Below are 17,140 nucleotides of genomic sequence, written 5' to 3'. Positions count from 1 at the left end.
CTTTATTTCTGACGTGAGAAAAACCAGTAATTATGCCAAGTGATTTACCCTATGCAAGCAAATGTTTACAAGGGTAAAGCACAGTGAGTAATTATCTTCAGATGTTTTCAGTCGACTAAGCCTCACAGACTGGCCTGAAAACAATCTGGTCTAATTTTGTTATCTGCTAAGCAGATCAATCCGCTTAGCCATCCTACAACCAGTGAACAGCCAATTTACAGAATTTTCTCAACAATAAATATATTCCTGCAGTTGTTTCTAGGATTTTTTGGTGTTTTTTTTTAAAAAAAGTTATGACCTTGCACGGACAATAAATATTTCAACGTAATTGCAATATTCACCAATAAATTAGGGTCAAACTGACATAAATGTGGTAAGATACTGTACAGTACTTTGGAAAGGCCATTAGGCATTGTTAATTGGCCAATTCTGCTGCTTTTAACTTGGATAACTTTACATTAATTTGTAAACTGCATAAGTGAACAAAGTATAATTGCTACATTGGCATTCATAAGGCCCAAGCAAGATTGAAAAACATAGTTCCAATCATATACTTGCCAATGGCAGGCGAAATAGTGATGGAGTAGAGAACACTCTTAGAGAATTGGTAGAAGGGAGGGGTAGTTAACCCCTCACATGTACACTAATTATATGTTGCAAATGCTGTCTCACTGGGTTACTTTCCCCTTAGTTAGGACTCATTTATGGTTCTGAAACCTAGCCTTGTGGGGGATTTAATATCTAGTTTGTAGGAAAGAATCAACACACAGAGAACGCTACACATCTGCTGATTGCTCAACCTTTGCATTAGCACTATAAGAGGAACATGAAGTTGGAAGTCTCCTGTTTACACAGAGAATTTTGCTGTGCTGTGTCCACAATAAAATATATTTTATGTTAAGCACAGAGAACAAAATACATTAAATTGCACTGATAATTGGATTAAGGTTTGTTTTCAATGACCATTATGATAATGTAGCAGCCTCATACCCATTGTTTGGGAATTCTAAGAAACAAAAAAATCAGTGCAGTTTTGAAATACGTGTTTAAAATCAGTGCTATTTTGAAAGGTTTATTCCACCATCTTGATTCAAAATGATATCCTATTAAAGGAGAAAACATTGAGGAAAACATTATGCTTAAACCCCATGAAATCGGTTCTTCTTAAATTTCATTTCTATTCAAGAAAGCTTCAAATACTATTGTAAGAATAAAAGAGCAGATTAAATGATTATGTGGTCAGTTTCAGAGTCACACATCTAATAGACTATGCTGTACAATAAGGAAGAGTATTAAATAAATGTAACAATTCTATCCATCTAAGTCATTCTCCGAGTAGACCCACTGAAAATCAATGGACCAACACCAAACTCCTACTTTGAGGGAAAGCTGCCCAGCTTATAGTCTTAACTTACAACTTCTGCTGCAAACCTACTCAGTGGAGTGAGATATATTTCACCTTTGGGACAAGACTCCACCGTGGAAAGTCTACCTGCCAATCAAGCATATACTGTACTGATTTGCTAGCACTTCCCCTTTCTGCTTCTGTACTCAAAAGCCCCGTGGAGTTTGTACTGGACAACCTCGCATTTAAATTACTTTTTAAAAATAGAACTTAGAAACAAGGTTTTCAAAAGAAAAGTGAGGTGAAGACTTCTGTCTTTTCCTTGATTTTGTCACTGTCTAAGCAATCAAAAGAAAGAATTTAAGATGTTTGTTTGCACTGTGCATGAACACGGTCAGAAATTTGGAACCTCTAAAAGCAACATTTTTAAAGATTTGTAGTCCTGACATTTGTCAATGGATTCTTCTCAAATTTGGGCATATCATACCACTCTGCAAGTAAATTATAATAGTCAAATTTCATGCCACAAACAAATTTTCTTGCTTTTAGGACCAACAGGTCACCTAGCCAACACAACTAAATTCTCCTTCTAGCGTTACTACGAAGGTATAGGTGAAATAGCTTATGGTTAATGAGAGATATAGACAATCTTATTTTGTTATCAATAGCAGCAGCAAATAGTGCTATGTTGAATACCAGAAATTAAACATTCATTTACACTTACATGTGCTTCTTGTGAAATTCAAGTATTTTTCCTTGCAGTCTTTCTTGGTTTGGAAAGTACCGGTTGTTTTTAAGATGCTCTCGGTCCCCAGATTCATCAAAATCTCCTAACTCAGCTGTGATAGAAGAGAAAAATATATTTGAAAGAAAATATTGCTGCACTATTGCAATTGTTCCATAAAGTTTGCAAATGGATCCGTGAAGGTATCTTCATCTTACAATAACCATTGGTTCTCAATAGTATATATGGGATGCAAATGACGAGATTTGGTACCCCTTTATAAAGTTTTCAAATGATCACCCTGATGACTGGCACCCACCAGATTCACAAAATGGACTTTGGTAAGACCTAATAGACGGATCTGTTTCATGAGGGGAGGGGTGTCGGGAAAAGGGAAAATTCAATGTTCCTGTGCTATCAGAATCAACATATGTGTGAGTAGTTAAGTTCCCATGGAGATTCGACATAGGCACATTTAACTTTTTTAAAAAACTAAACTTCTAAAAGCAAGCTGATAAGACAGAAAAGGGGAACATTATTCAGAATGTATGAAGGCTTACTGAAAGCATGATAACAGATATTGAAACAGAATGTATGCCTCCTATGTTTTCCCCCTCTTTGTAAATGGTATTTATATCAGATTCAAAAGAGCCCAAGAAAGTCCAAGTAGATGCTTGCATGGTTAATGAGCAACACAAGTGCAAATCAATTATGTTAATCAAAAATGGCTTCTGGGAGCAACTATAACAGAAGCAGGAAACTAACCACGGAAGGTGTAACTGCTGGATGACAAAGAAGCAAAATAATTACTGATGAAGGAAACTGTAGAGAAGCTGAATGGATTCCTTGCATCTGTGTGCTCAATATATAAGTGACATTAGATACTAACACTGCAGAAGGTGAGAGATGAGGAGTGCTGCTGTATTGTCGTTGCAGGTAAGGCGTTCCTCAGCTAGATCTCTCTTGATTTGCAATGCAAATAGATACCTAAAGGGAGGGAAATCAATAGTATCATATTTTGTCCATTTTACTAGCTGTTTAGCAGCAGGAAATGAAAAATGGCCCAGGCAGGAGTACTACAGGCCAGTTAGTAGCTGCATATATGCACAATGCTAACATTGAAGGCAATGTCTGAGTGATAACTAAGAGTAGTAATATAGCACTGTCTCCTCCCCCCTCATACCGCCAGCCTGCTTAGTGACAGGTATTTACTACTACCACATCAGATCACCAGCTGTTGCTAGCCGAGATATATGCTGTCACCAAGCAACATACAACTGCACTACCTCTAAGACTGGCAGGCTTTGTATCAAATGTGGCTAAGACTTGTTCAAATGTGAGGTTCAGCTATAGCTCTTGCTACTGTCACAACCCTCTCTACCTACTAGCTTCCCTGTGACTGACTCATGTCCTGAAGAACCCCGCCCCCCAAAAGCTTTCTAGTTAAGCAACATATTTAAGTTTTTCAAAGTCTATTTTAATAATTTTGTGATGCTATTATTTCTTCAGGTACAATCCTCCACAGAGCATGATAGAACATGCATCCTCACCCATTTCCTATGACTTAGGAGAAACTATGAAATAGATACTTTTTCAAATATAGCAACATATCCAGTATACCCTGCAGCCATCAACGGCAGTCATTTAGGAAAGGAGGAGTGCAAACAACAGAAAACGGCAGCAAGTAGTTTTAGCAGAAACTCAAAAGTCACAGCTGAATAGAAAAACTGACAAGCACAGAATCACTGATGGAAAGGTATGTAGGTGGGCTGAAGTAGACAATACAGGAAACACAAATGGCACAATTTGGCAGAAAAACAGGTATGTAAGGGCTAGAGTTGAGTAGATCTGCAAGAGGAAGACTTCAATGAGACTCATTAAGAACATAGGAGACACCATTCATATGTACTTTCAACTCAAAGCATGCACACAAGAGAACACAACCAAATGGCACAGCAGTTGGGAACAGAATGAGAAATATCAGATAAACAATCCTGAAATTCATAACATCCAAAGGCAACTAAGAGAAATATGTCTTGCTACCCTGAAGAACCAGTCCCAGTATTTGTAAACTACCATACCAGTGTACCTGTTGTGTTTAATGGGCTTTACTCCCATGTAAATATGCACAGGTCAGGATAACAGCCTGAAACCACTGCACCAAGTAGCCAAGCAAGTTCTTTATCTCTTGAGACAATTTTTAAACACGGACATTTTGAACACATCCTTGGCAAGTATATCCTCTTCGCACACAGCTGAAGCAGCTTCACTGCCACTTGATTAGATCAGGTAAAACTTGCTGTCATTCAAGGCTACACACACATACCAACTCTGGCAGTGAATTCACAGGTCTTCTGAGTTTAAAGATAATTCATTAATCCTTCTTTCCTACTTCCATTGTAAATTATTGTGGAATTAATAGTGCCACATTGTTTACCTGGTGTACTCCTCTTGCAGCTGACCAGGGTCAGGAGGAAAAAACTTTACTGCTAGACGAAGCAATGCATTCTTTGGTCCTAAAATAAAACCAATGCATTCTATTAACTTTTACCTTTATAGTTGAAACATTGAATTTGAATACCAATTGCCAACTCTCAAAAGTGAGGTAATAGGAATTAGGCATTTATTGAATGGATCATGAACATTTCAACTTAAATACAGTAACTCAACCAAACAAGTATACCAACATAATTCTGAAACATGGTTGTAATATACACCCTAAGCAAGAGATCTGAAATACAGGAGAGGAACCTATACTAGCTAAAGTGCCAGTGGTAGGTAGCTGTTGAAAATTACTAAATGGTGGAAGGAAAGGGGTTAAAGGGATTGTGGCAAAACTGGGAGCCAAAATAATACAAGAACATCAAAGAACAGTAAAATGGTCTGAATGAATGTGGGAAGTTGGCATAATCAAAAACTGAAATAGGACCTCATGAAGCTCCTAAAGTGATCCAAATTCTAAGGAAATTGCAGCCAGAAAACAAATGTTTATCTGTGGAACAGTGGAACAGGTGCATTCTCTGTTAATTAAAGCATTTTAAAATGTTTTGTTTACTTTTGTTGTATTTTTATTTTTTATACAAGTCATTTTATTATTGAAACAGAAAAGCAGGATAAAACTAATTAACAAAACCTTCTAAAAACAAAGCATTTGAATTGCTGAATGACCCAGTGGGAATGTAACTTTGTAAAGTTACTTTAAAAAAAACTTCATTTTTTGTGTTTTCCATATGAATGTTCTCCAATTCCATTGATTAAGTGAACCTGTGTGTCATGCGAAACAGATTATCTTCATTTGCTTCAAATCTCTAGAACGGTCTTCCCCTACAGTGTCCTTCATATGTCTTGGACTGAAATTCCTATCATCTTCACCATTGACCATGATAGCTGGGAATGATGAGAGCTGTAGCCCAAAACTTCTGGAGGGTACCAGGATGCGGAAAGTCAGGCAATCAAATTCCAGCTTAATAAAGTAGCATAGTATATATAAATAGTATATATACTTACTTCGTATTTGTTTAATTATAGGTTTCATAGGCTCAAGCCAAATCTGAACAAGGAAAAAAGGGTTTAGGTAAATAATTAAGCAAACACTGCAGCAGTAAATAAAACCACACAGCTAAAATAATTCTAGCACCTGTAAACCAATACTTCCCTACACCCCCATTTCAGTTAAACAAATGTTTTAGCTAAAGGAATAAACCTCAAAATGTCTATACATAGACAGTGAAAAATATAGTGGAAAAAGTTGCAGAAAGAAAAAAGTTTCCTGAAGCGAATGAAGGAAAAGCACTGAGTTCTAGTTATGGCAGAGCACCTTTTGGAAGGATCACAGGAAAATTCATTTACACTAATGCTTGTGCAACAAAGTCCCTTGCCCAAGAAACTTATGGCAACTCTTTCTGGAGGTTTCAGTGAGGAGACTGAATGAAATCTGCCCAAGATAATAAAGCTAGAGGGCAAAGATTAGAATGAATGACTTGAAATTCCTTTCAAGTATATGAATGCATTTATTCATGCAAACTTCAAAAATAATGTCAAATATATTTTTTTATAAGAGAAAAAAACAGTTTTTTTGCCAAAGGTCTAGATAGAACTCTACATCTAAATATGCAAATTCTGCCATCAAATGAAGTACATCAGGCAAGTGTTGTTTGAGTACACTGAATGTCTAGATTCAGTTCAATCTGGGTTCAGGCCTGGTTTCATGATTGAATCAGTCTTTGTCACCCTCAGAAGAGGGACGGCGAAAATGCAACACTGTTACGATTACTTGATCTCTCAGTGGTTTTTGACCCCACTGACCATATCTTCCTACATCAACTGTTCAGGATCAGTATAGGAGGCAATGTATTACAGTAGCACTGTTACTACCTATGTGGGTGAGTTCAGAGTGTAACAGTGGGACAACACTGTTCTATGGCCTCCTGCACTTGTGTTATGTGATTCTGCAAGGCACAATTTGGTCCCCAGTGCTATTTAACATCTATATCTACTACACCTCCTTAACATCTGGATCAGGTAAGGCTGTGCAAGTCCTGGATCTATGACTGAATGCAGTGGTGGACTGGATAAGGGCCAACAAACTGAGTTTGAAACCTGGTAAGAAAGAGGCTCTGTGGGTAGGTACTTACATCCTGAAGATACTGCACTCTCTCTGAACAATCAGGTATGTAGTTTAGATAAACCTTTGTCATTAGAGGTCCAAGGGAATTCTGTGGCTAGCAGTGCCTTTACCCAGTTATGGCAGTATATGGATTGGGATAGCCACTGTAGTCCATGCAACTTCACTGACACACAACATGTGCAATGGTGCACTCCAGCACATGTCTAGTTGACTTCACATCAAGCCTTATGCCATTTGTGTCATAGGTATTGTCAGGCCTGTTTCATTGCTCAAGGTTATATTACTTGATCCCAGTCATGGACTTCCTAAACAGCTTTGTTTGATCTACGTTTTACTTTTATCCCTTGTAGCACAACATCTTGATTCTATGTCAAAAAATACAGTACAAATGCTACTCAGTAGAAACAAGATTCCAATTTATACAGCACTCCATTTCAACTCTAAAAATGCTAATCAAGTGGTTTGGTGTCTTTTCTTGAAACATCGTTCTGTTTGAATCATAGCAAAAACTAATAAAATTCATTGAAAAGGAACTAAACACTCAAATTAAGAGAGCTCCATAATAAGCAAAGTAGGTAGTGCTTGTTTTAAAAATGGAAGGACCAAAAAAGAGCATTCAACAAAACTGTGTAGGGTTATTATTTGAAACAACTGCAGCTGCATCACTATGGTGCAGCTTTGCTTACCTGTAATATAATCCTCTTTCTCCTACATTAAAGGAATTTTTGTGCAAATTTAACCAGAGTAGAACTACCAAATGTCTTCCTTTAAAAACAAAGTTGAAAACACATCTATTTAAAGGTGTTTATAGTCAGATAAAAACATATTACATACCCAATATGACTGCATGTTCTGGAATTCAATTCCAAAGTAGTCCGATTCAACCAAATTCAACCGATTAAATACTTCTGTCAGCAGTTTCTGGCCATAACATTTTGACTGGAAAAAGTAAAATAAAGTGAAAATGTAAAGTTGAGTTTACTTGAAAAGTAATGGCTGAAGTTGGTTTCAAGGCTGGAAACAAAAATATAAAAATAGTTCATGCCAATTTAATGCTACTTCTGCACATATATCAACACAATGCATTAGAATTCTTCTTTCTTTGCCACTTCCATGTGGCCTGCATTCAAAAAAATGAACCACAACTGTTAAAATTTTCATGCCATATAAAAATGCACAGCCTATTAATAGATACACTGTTCTGTAAAGTCTTAAAGGCAAGCTGAGAAACATTACTTGAACAAAAATGAATACATATCAAAAAGACTGGGCAATATCCAATTAGTCAAAGTCAGAGTAAATGAGTATGGATATAACTCATTATCCAGTTCCAGGGGACCCTAGAACAAGAAGAGGTTTCTCACCTCAGGCTATTTTAAAGTTTTTAGATCATCTTGGAGAAAATATATACTAGATTCTGACTATATACAGAAGAAAGATCTCTCTTAAGTCAGTATCTTAAAACCTTGGTCCTATCATCCACCTTCAATCCAATGCCTCTTTGAATTCAATGCTTTGTTGTGAAACAAGCTAAAAGTCAGTCAAAGACTGTGCTCCCTTGTGGAGATGTTTCTGAGTGCTATAGAGAAGCGGTTTCTTTCAAAATTTCAATGGCTGTTAACTGGAATGAAAAACATGTACAGCTCAGTTAAACTAAGGAACCTGGGAATATTTTTGTAACTTTCTCTCTTAAAGATGGATACTTTTTCAGGGGTGACTCTGAGATAATCACTCAATGATATATTAGAAACTCATTAAATCCAATACAAAACACTTTAAAGCCTTCACTTGATTAAAACTGATTCCATGATCCTCTAGCACAGGCACGGGGTGTTCCTGGTAGATCTCTGGTCTCTCAGGGATCTCCTTCCTCCCAAAATAAAAAAATCAAAAAGAATTTAAAAAAAGCTCAACCACTCTGGCTTCCTAAGAAAAGCTGAACAACTTTGCCTTTCCAAAAAAAAGCTCAGCAACTTTTTCTTCCTAGCAAAAAAAGTGGACCATCAGATTAAGGTCCACTATTTGACTGCGGATTCAGGACCCTCAGCTGTGTGTTTTATTTAATCAACTTTTTATTATGTTCTGTGTATATCACAATGCTCATTCAGTTTCATTCATTCATATATTCTGTTCCATTCATTCATTTGCTCCCTAAAAAAAAAGCTCAACAACATTGATCCATCAAACGACAATGGGTAGCTCACTGCCAGTTTTTTATACTGTGAGTAGATAGCAGTCTATTGGGAGTTGGACGTCCCTGCTCTAGCACACGTAATGACCTTGCTTGAACACAACACTAAGCTATGGTTTACCTGTGTGAGCTGGTCAAATCTCAGGATCCCATAATCCCCATACTCTAGTCTTCCAGCATAGCCACAAAATCATCAGATTATTTTGCTTCAGTTTACACTTAACCAGTTTAACATGTTGTACAAATGTTAAACCATGGTTAATCTTAACTATAGTTAGCGAAACAAAGCATCTTCAGAAATTATTGTTTGAACTTTGCTTGGTTCAGAAAACCATTTTTACGATTGCCCATAGTTTGTCTGGCTTTGGATGTCACTACAACCTGTGGCTGATCTGATGCTAAAACCTGCAATTCCCTCCACTAAGGAGTAAACCCTAAGCAAACCAAAGTGGAGTCCCTTGTACACCTTCCGGCAACTCCTGCAGCCAACATAACTGCAACATCATCAGATGGGCACCATGATGTCTATCCCAACTCTTAGTAAACATTAAATATATATTTATAAACTGCTTTTACATTTCTACAATATTGCATCTTTTGCTTCATGTATATCAGTCTTTAATACTCTAAATGGAAAATGAAATGATTGTAAGTCATGTGAGTGAGGAATGAATCTTTAGCTTTGAAGAGAACATTCTGCTAACAAGAACAATATGTTTGGAAGAAAGCCTGGCATTTCAACACTACAATAACAAAATGCCTGAGATACCTAAAAACCCAAGAACAGCACCTGGTCAGACTCCTGTGAAACCTTAGTCCAGGAACAGCACCCCAAGATCACCACATATTTGATCACCAGTGTGACTATCTTTTCTCTGATCATGTGGCAATAGCCTGTGGTCACAATAATAGAGTAAAGGGGTGGGGGAGAAAACTGAGCAACTGGTCTCCAATAGCTTGGGGGGGGGTGTTGTGGAGTATAAGTGCCTGGGCAGAAGACAGTATATTTTGGCAAGAGCGGAGGCAAGAACTTTAACCTTCACCTGCCCCAGCATGGTATGTTTGATGCCATAGTCCTAATCCATTCTTTCCTTCATCACTCCAGACTCCTAGACAGGCCATGTATCAACAATTAATGCACAACATAATTTTCAGTAATTTTTCCTAGCTCTTGGCTTCATGATTTGATCAATAGTTTCATAATGAGCAAGACACATCCTTTAATAGTCAACTGAAAAAATGTGCAACTCTCTAATCTAAAAGATGACAGTGCAAATGTGAAAATGAATACTGACAGTATCTTCAGTGTTTAGAGGGGGGAAATTGTCTTCAAATATAAACAACCATTCAATTTTATTTTTAAAGTGTTATGATATTGTTAGAAGCTGCCTCTACAGACCACTTTTTGCAGTAGAACAAGGGTGGGGAACTCTGGCCCACAAGGGGTCCAAGTTGGCACACAAGTCCATTTCCCCCAACCTACACCCACCTGTCAATCAGCTGGCATTAACGAGTGATGTCAGCTGATGGACTGGGAGTGCAATTCAATCCTGCTGGGGACAAAGCATACCCCTTGCAACCAGCAGTTTTGAATCATTTGCTCATCAGTTGGTGAGCAGAGGATTCAATCCTACTGGGTGCTATTTTGTCCCACCCCCATGCATGCCCACCCACCTATCAGTCACTGGATATCATCATGACATCAGATGATTTACAGATGGGTGGCCCCACACATCAGCCAAAGATACCTGGCTCACCAACCAACAAAGTTTCTCCACCCCTGCTGCAGAATATATATTTTAAATAGATTTCATAAGCCTAAGATAGGAGAGAAGTGACTGACACAATATGTTCTATAAAACTGTGGTATATGTGCTGTTACTAAAAATGCCAAATGCTTATCTCCACCTAGATATATATATAGGTATATGAATACATGTGTGACAGTGTATGTGTGTTGTGCATGTGTATACACACACACACACACACACACACACACACACACGGATCTGAGTATTCATACAAACACCCTAGGATGTTTACTCAACAACCCTGCCAGCCTCCCCCCCCCCCCCTTTCCACTAGCTCAGACCTCTCCATACCTCCATGGCTTGTCTGAACCAGCTAACTACTGCATCATCTGGATCCCTCCCCTCCTTGCTTCACCTGGGCTACTACCCTAATCACCTGCCTGCATCTCAATCCACTACTTCCCTCCTCACATCAGCGGGACCTGTATCACCTGGACCTGCATATACCGGTATATCCTCTGGATCCCTTCTCCTTTCCTCGACCACTCACTCAATGGCCCAACAGCTCATCACTGTAGCTTGCAGTACCACCTGTCCGAGGCCAGTCAAACTATAGCATGACGACATGCTTATGAAATATATGTAAAGTGTGTGTGTGTATATATGTATTTTAAGTTGCTGAAGTTATTTATAGCTACTGTACTGTGTTTTGAATTCTGCTGCTTTAGCTTCGCGAGAGATGTCTCAGCTGTTGTACACTGCTCCAAAGAGATGCACTATTTTCCAACTATAATCGGAAGCAGCCAAATTAAAAACAAACATGAAGAACTTCAAATGAAGGTTTTTGAACCCTGCAGAAGCACTGCTGAATAAAATAGTGATAGGCATGCAGCCTTGCTTCTGCTGACAATGACTTTAGGGCAAAAGCACCCAAAAAACCACAATTAACACCATGACATTACAGTGGGGGGACCCACAGGAGCAGTCAATAAAGAAATATAAAATTAAACAAATGAATTTGGGGGGGTCTTGAGAAGCGTCAAATAAGTTTGGGGGCCATATACATGGCCATGGATTTGTTACTCTTGGTTTAATGTCACATCTACTTGCATTCAAGCTACACAAAGCAAAATTCTGTACATTCTGTACTATGCAGTCTTGACAATGCAAAATTCCAAAACATTTATTAGGTCATAAATATTTCAATAGTAATATCCGAAACCTATGTTGCCAAGGTTTATTCTTACAGTGCCACAATTGTATGGTTACAACATTATGATAGTACCACCCTTAACATTCCATAAATTCTACTTTCAACTAACTAAGAAGAAACAAGATGTGCTTTTAAATTTCAAGCTCTCCAAAATCATTAGAATAGAAGGTTTGTTAGGGCAGGTTTTTTTTTCCTTTATCCACCTGTGCATTTCATTTTTACTATACACTCTCATGGTACACCCTCATGAGAGCAGTTTCCATCTTTCAGATAACAAATAATCAACCTACAGTTGTTAAATATATGCTTTAAGATATAGACTGGTGAAAATTAATTAATTCAAATTTTTATGAATTCAAACGCAGCCTCTCTGGCTGTGTTACTTCCTTGGGCCTAGAACACAAACATACAGGCTCCAAAGCTGCTAACAGCTGAATTTCTTCCTGTCCGTAGACCCTATATGCCCTTATATGTAGGAAGTGCTTTTATTCTAAAAATATGTTTAGGGGTACTCTCATTTTCCTACTCATATTGAAATATTGCCCCTCAATGAGGCCAAACTTAGATTCACAAAATGTTTATGGGTATGCGTACTCCTGTGTCCCCCCAGAAAAAAAGCACTGTATGTAGGCCCTATCTTAATTCTCGCAATAGCTTGTTTCTCCTTGGCTTCTCCTCCATGATGTCGTTGCCTTTATTTATTGAAAACTATTCCTGACTCAATTCATTCTTAAATCAGATCTTGACTTTTTTCACAGCTAGCAGGCACCTTTCTCCTAACTCTCTTAATTCTGGGGTCTCTTTTCAGCTTCCCACACACAGCCTCCTGTCTTTTAAATTCAATCTGAAGAGTCTTCAGAAGCTACATTATTTTTAACATTCTACTCTAGTCAATTTCACACAGCAATTCACTCATTAGTCAGAATAAGGAGTGGATGGAATTCAGGCAACAGGAAAGCAATATATCCATAATGGAGTGCCTTCTGAAGTAATGGCAAGGACTTAACTGTTAAATCATACAGAATAACGGACACATGTGTAATGACAACATGCTCGTGTACATTAACCGGTATCTAGTACTAAACATATGAAGATCTTTAAGACTTTTCCAAATGCATTCCAAGCACGGTTTGCATTCTTAAGCACTGACCCAAATATATCAACAACTGTTATCTGTTATCGCTCTAATACTAGAGGAATGCAATGTAGGGCTTGCGAATAAGAATTCAGTATGAACTAGCTGATTACATTCAATCCAAACTTTGAACATCTTGAACGGGTTATCTTCCATCACTTGCCTTTTTAATTAACTGTATATTAATTATAAAAGGGACACGGGTGCCGTTGTGGGTTAAACCACAGAGCCTAGGACTTGCCGATCAGAAGGTCGGCGGTTCGAATCCCCGTGACGGGGTGAGCTCCCAGAAATTTCTTGGCCTCCCCCAGAGCAGTTACTCGGGCAACCTCCCACCTGAGGCAGCGGGGGAGGAGTTCCCTTGTATTGTTAATGGCCCTCTACGAACCGTTGCTCTGTCCCAGCTCCTGCCAACCTAGCAGTTCGAAAGCACCTCAAAAGTGCAAGTAGATAAATAGGTACCGCTCCGACGGGAAGGTAAACGGCGTTTCCGTGCGCTGCTCTGGTTCGCCAGAAGCAGCTTAGTCATGCTGGCCACATGACCCGGAAGTTGTACGCCGGCTCCCTCGGCCAGTAAAGCAAGATGAGGGCCGCAACCCCAGAGTCGGTCACGACTGGACCTAATGGTCAGGGGTCCCTTTACCTTTATATTAATTATGCCATTTCCATCTAGTATATAGGTGGTATATTTCAAAATACATTTTCATTTATACACTATCATTATAAGCAAATTTTACTAAAATGGAAGTAGAAGGTTTCTACCAATTTCAATCACACTAGAACATAGCAGGAGTTTCTATTAAGTACTTTTAAACAAAAGCTGGATTGTACAGTGCCTTCCTAAGATCTTACAGTAGTGTTAGAGAGAAGTTAGCCTTGACATTTCATGACTCTTCCAACAATCAATTTCATTATAGGGTTGGGATTTTGATGCCAAATAAATTCTGAATGCTAGAAAACACACACATACACACAGTCAAAACTCTCCCAGAACAGTTTCCATCAGCAGCTATTCCCCAGATTACATGGGATGGAGAGATTATAAAGGAGATGAAGCAACACCTTAAGAGGAAAGGTTGAATCACTGGGGCTTTTTAATTTAGAGAAAATGCAAGTAAGAGATGACGTGGATGGAAAACAACATTTCTCCCTCTCGTAACACTAGAACTCACTGACATCCAATGAAGCTGAATGCTGGAGGATTCAGGACAGAAAGTATTTCTTTACATACCACATAGTTAAACCATGGAATTCAGTGGCTCCTAGCTATGATGGCTATGCTCTACTTCCACAGTCAGACACAGTCATGATTCTGAATACTAGTTGCTGGAAACCACAGGAAGGGAGAGTGCTCTTGTTCTCGGGTCCTGCTTGAGGTTTTCCAACAGGCATCTGATCAGCCAGCGAGAAGACAGGATGCTGGACAAAATGGGCCACTGACCTGATCCAGCAGGCTCTTATTATGTTCTTATTTTACAGTCAGACCAAATCATTGTATTTACTGATCTGGACAGGAAGGTAATGAATGTTCTCAATCTCACTCACTAGCCATTCCACCTGGCCATTAAAACAATTATGTAACACTATGCAAGATTGGTACATGAACATTTTCCCTCTTTCTCTCATTTCTTTTTCTTTTTGTTTCATATCCATAAGATTGTATGCCACTATTTTGAATTACATATTATTTTGAGTACACTTGCAGAAAAGTGATATTATTTATTTATTGAATTTATATACCAACCTTCATCTGAGGATCACAGTATAAAAATACAAAAATATATAACACAATAACAAACGAAACAATATAAATGTTGTAGGTAAATGCATTTCATGATGCACCGGTAATTAGGAAGTTCTGTGACCCTCTAAAAGCTCTGATTTGTATCTGACTCTCTACTCATATGATTTTAGTCAGATACAATCCCCTTTCAGTCATTAAAAAACTGAAGCAAAATGTAATTGAATTAATGGTTCTTTATTTTTAGAAATTAAATATCTTCAATGAAACATAACAAGCAAGATTAAGTCAGAAGTATAATAAAACTGTAAGGACATGAACACACTTTCCTTCTCCAAGTTAAGAAGCAGACTATACACAAGCTGGACATTCTGCACAGAGTCCAGTCAAAAACAATCTTCATTTGCTCTTTTAAATATTTTAATAATTATTTTAGTATTCTTCCTGACAAACTGAGGACATCAATATGACTGAAGAACAATTGTGACAGGTACGAGGAACACTGTTTCCAGTCACCTAAGCCCAGAAAACTATTATGACTAGTTTTGCATGACCAAGAGACATGTTTCCTCAACAGCATCCCCCCTACAAAATCTCCTCTGAAACTGAAGGGAGTTTGATAAGCAGTTTGTGATACAGAATAAGCCTTATTCATACAATCACAAAAATCATTTCCACTGGCATTTGAAGAAATAAATATTTCCAGGTTGTGTTAGCTCTACAAGCACTATTAGAGGTCACTTTAGGGTCACTATTAGAGAGTAATGATATGACTTAGGTTCAGTTGTACAAAGGGTGGGGGGAGTCAGGAATTCCACTGGACATGCAGAGACCCCTGGGTAAACCCGAAGTACTTCTCTGGATTTCAGCTTCTGCCATCAAAATTACAACACACTACAGTAGATACAATGATATAAAACCTTGATCTGGCTATCCTGGCTTTTCACACAGAAGACTGAAGAGGCCACTGCCCACAAAACACTGTAGTTTGATACCATGTTAATAGCAGGTAAACATGTCCACAGGAAGATTGGAATACATCAGCAGCCTTATTTAAACAATCCATCTTGGCCTTGCAAGCTATGCTAGAAACTCTCAGAAAATCTTTAAAACGGGGCCAGCACACAAGACATAATGCTAAGTGCTTTACTGCCCCAGTTTCTTCAATCTTTTCTGATAAACTTCAAAATCTGAAGACAGTGTCACTCACACATTTACATGTAATCCAAGAACATGCTACAGACCCATTAAAATCTCATGAGAAAAAAATACATACATACAAATACATATGAACTACCTGGATACACCAGTTTACTCAGGAATTCAAGTCATCAAACAAGTCAGCTACATGACAGATGGATATAAGATGATGTTTCCGCTCAGCAGTTCCAACAGCAGCTATTAAGTTAAACATTTCATTTTAAAGAGTAATTGCTTATTCTTCTATTCCCTTCTCACAGTAAACTCATTAAAGTGAAATTATCAGCTTCAAATTGTAGCCCTGCTCATATCTGCTGTTCACAGACCAAACTGGTAGGTCCCAACATCACTGATCCCATTTTTATGATGCTGTGACATTTTGATGTTGTTTTATTCGGTTATAAGTCACAGTGATGCTATTAGGCTAAACAGCAGGATAAAAATAATAGAAAGCAAGGACAAATATAATCCTGCAACTTTTGAGATTTATATAATATTCCTTAATATAGCACAGATGTTGTGAATTTATTTTAGTGCTATGACAAACTCATATAGCTCTTCATAAGTTTCAGTAATGTGGAATTACTATTTTAGCAGCGCTATAATTCACTACCAGGCAGACAATGAAACAACTACAAAAATTACACCTGTACATAACAAATTGGGAAGTACAGAACTCCAAGAAGGTGGTGTGTGTGTGAAACTATTTTGCATATTTTCATGCTAAACCTATGTGCATAGACTTTCCCCAAGGTGTTCTCACTAGGACTGCTAAAGGAAATGGGATGGCAAGTCCTTGACTTATGCAATGTAAGAATTATCTTAGAGCAGTGATGACATGGCATGGAGACAGGAGTTGCAAAAGTGCAGGGACAGAAATAGCTGGTGAGGAAAAGCAGTACATGCTAGGCTTAACATTTTGAGAAGCAAAACAAGGTAATAAAGTTTAACAAACATTTTCTTGTGCAATTTTACATTGTATAGCAATGTATTCTTATTTTCAGAAAAACAAAGAAGATTCTTGTCCTGACCTTCACTGCTTGATGAATAACTTGAACTCTTAGTTCAGTTTCTGATGAGCTATTTAATCAATAAATCAGAATGGTAAAAAGGCAAGGTGCGGGTTAGAAGGTACAACAGATGCATAAAAGGTATAGACACACGGCTAAGTGTAAACCAAGACACATACCCTGCATCTTCCTGTTGAAGGACA

General features: G+C 38.0%; 1 protein-coding gene across 7 annotated transcripts in view; it reads right to left on the bottom strand.

Annotated features, from left to right (window-relative positions):
• FARP2 (FERM, ARH/RhoGEF and pleckstrin domain protein 2) overlaps nt 1–17,140 on the bottom strand; it is a 63,189-nt gene that overhangs the window by 36,706 nt on the left and 9,343 nt on the right. For all 7 annotated transcript variants that reach the window (XR_013986694.1, XR_013986695.1, XM_081006603.1 and 4 more), the window contains exons 3-7: nt 7,531–7,635; nt 5,577–5,619; nt 4,507–4,585; nt 2,959–3,056; nt 2,070–2,184 (exon numbers count right to left, since the gene is read on the bottom strand). Coding sequence is in view for 5 of the 7 variants with exons in the window: in XM_081006603.1 (XP_080862729.1) it covers nt 2,070–2,184; nt 2,959–3,056; nt 4,507–4,585; nt 5,577–5,619; nt 7,531–7,635 (440 nt within the window). In the remaining 2 variants the exon portion in view is untranslated. The remainder of the gene's footprint in view (nt 1–2,069; nt 2,185–2,958; nt 3,057–4,506; nt 4,586–5,576; nt 5,620–7,530; nt 7,636–17,140) is intronic.

Source organism: Podarcis pityusensis (genome assembly GCF_964106645.2).
Source record: "Podarcis pityusensis genome assembly, chromosome: 5".
NCBI lineage: Eukaryota > Metazoa > Chordata > Lepidosauria > Squamata > Lacertidae > Podarcis > Podarcis pityusensis.
Note: the sequence above shows the minus strand (reverse complement) of the source record. Positions and strands in the feature narration are given on the sequence as shown.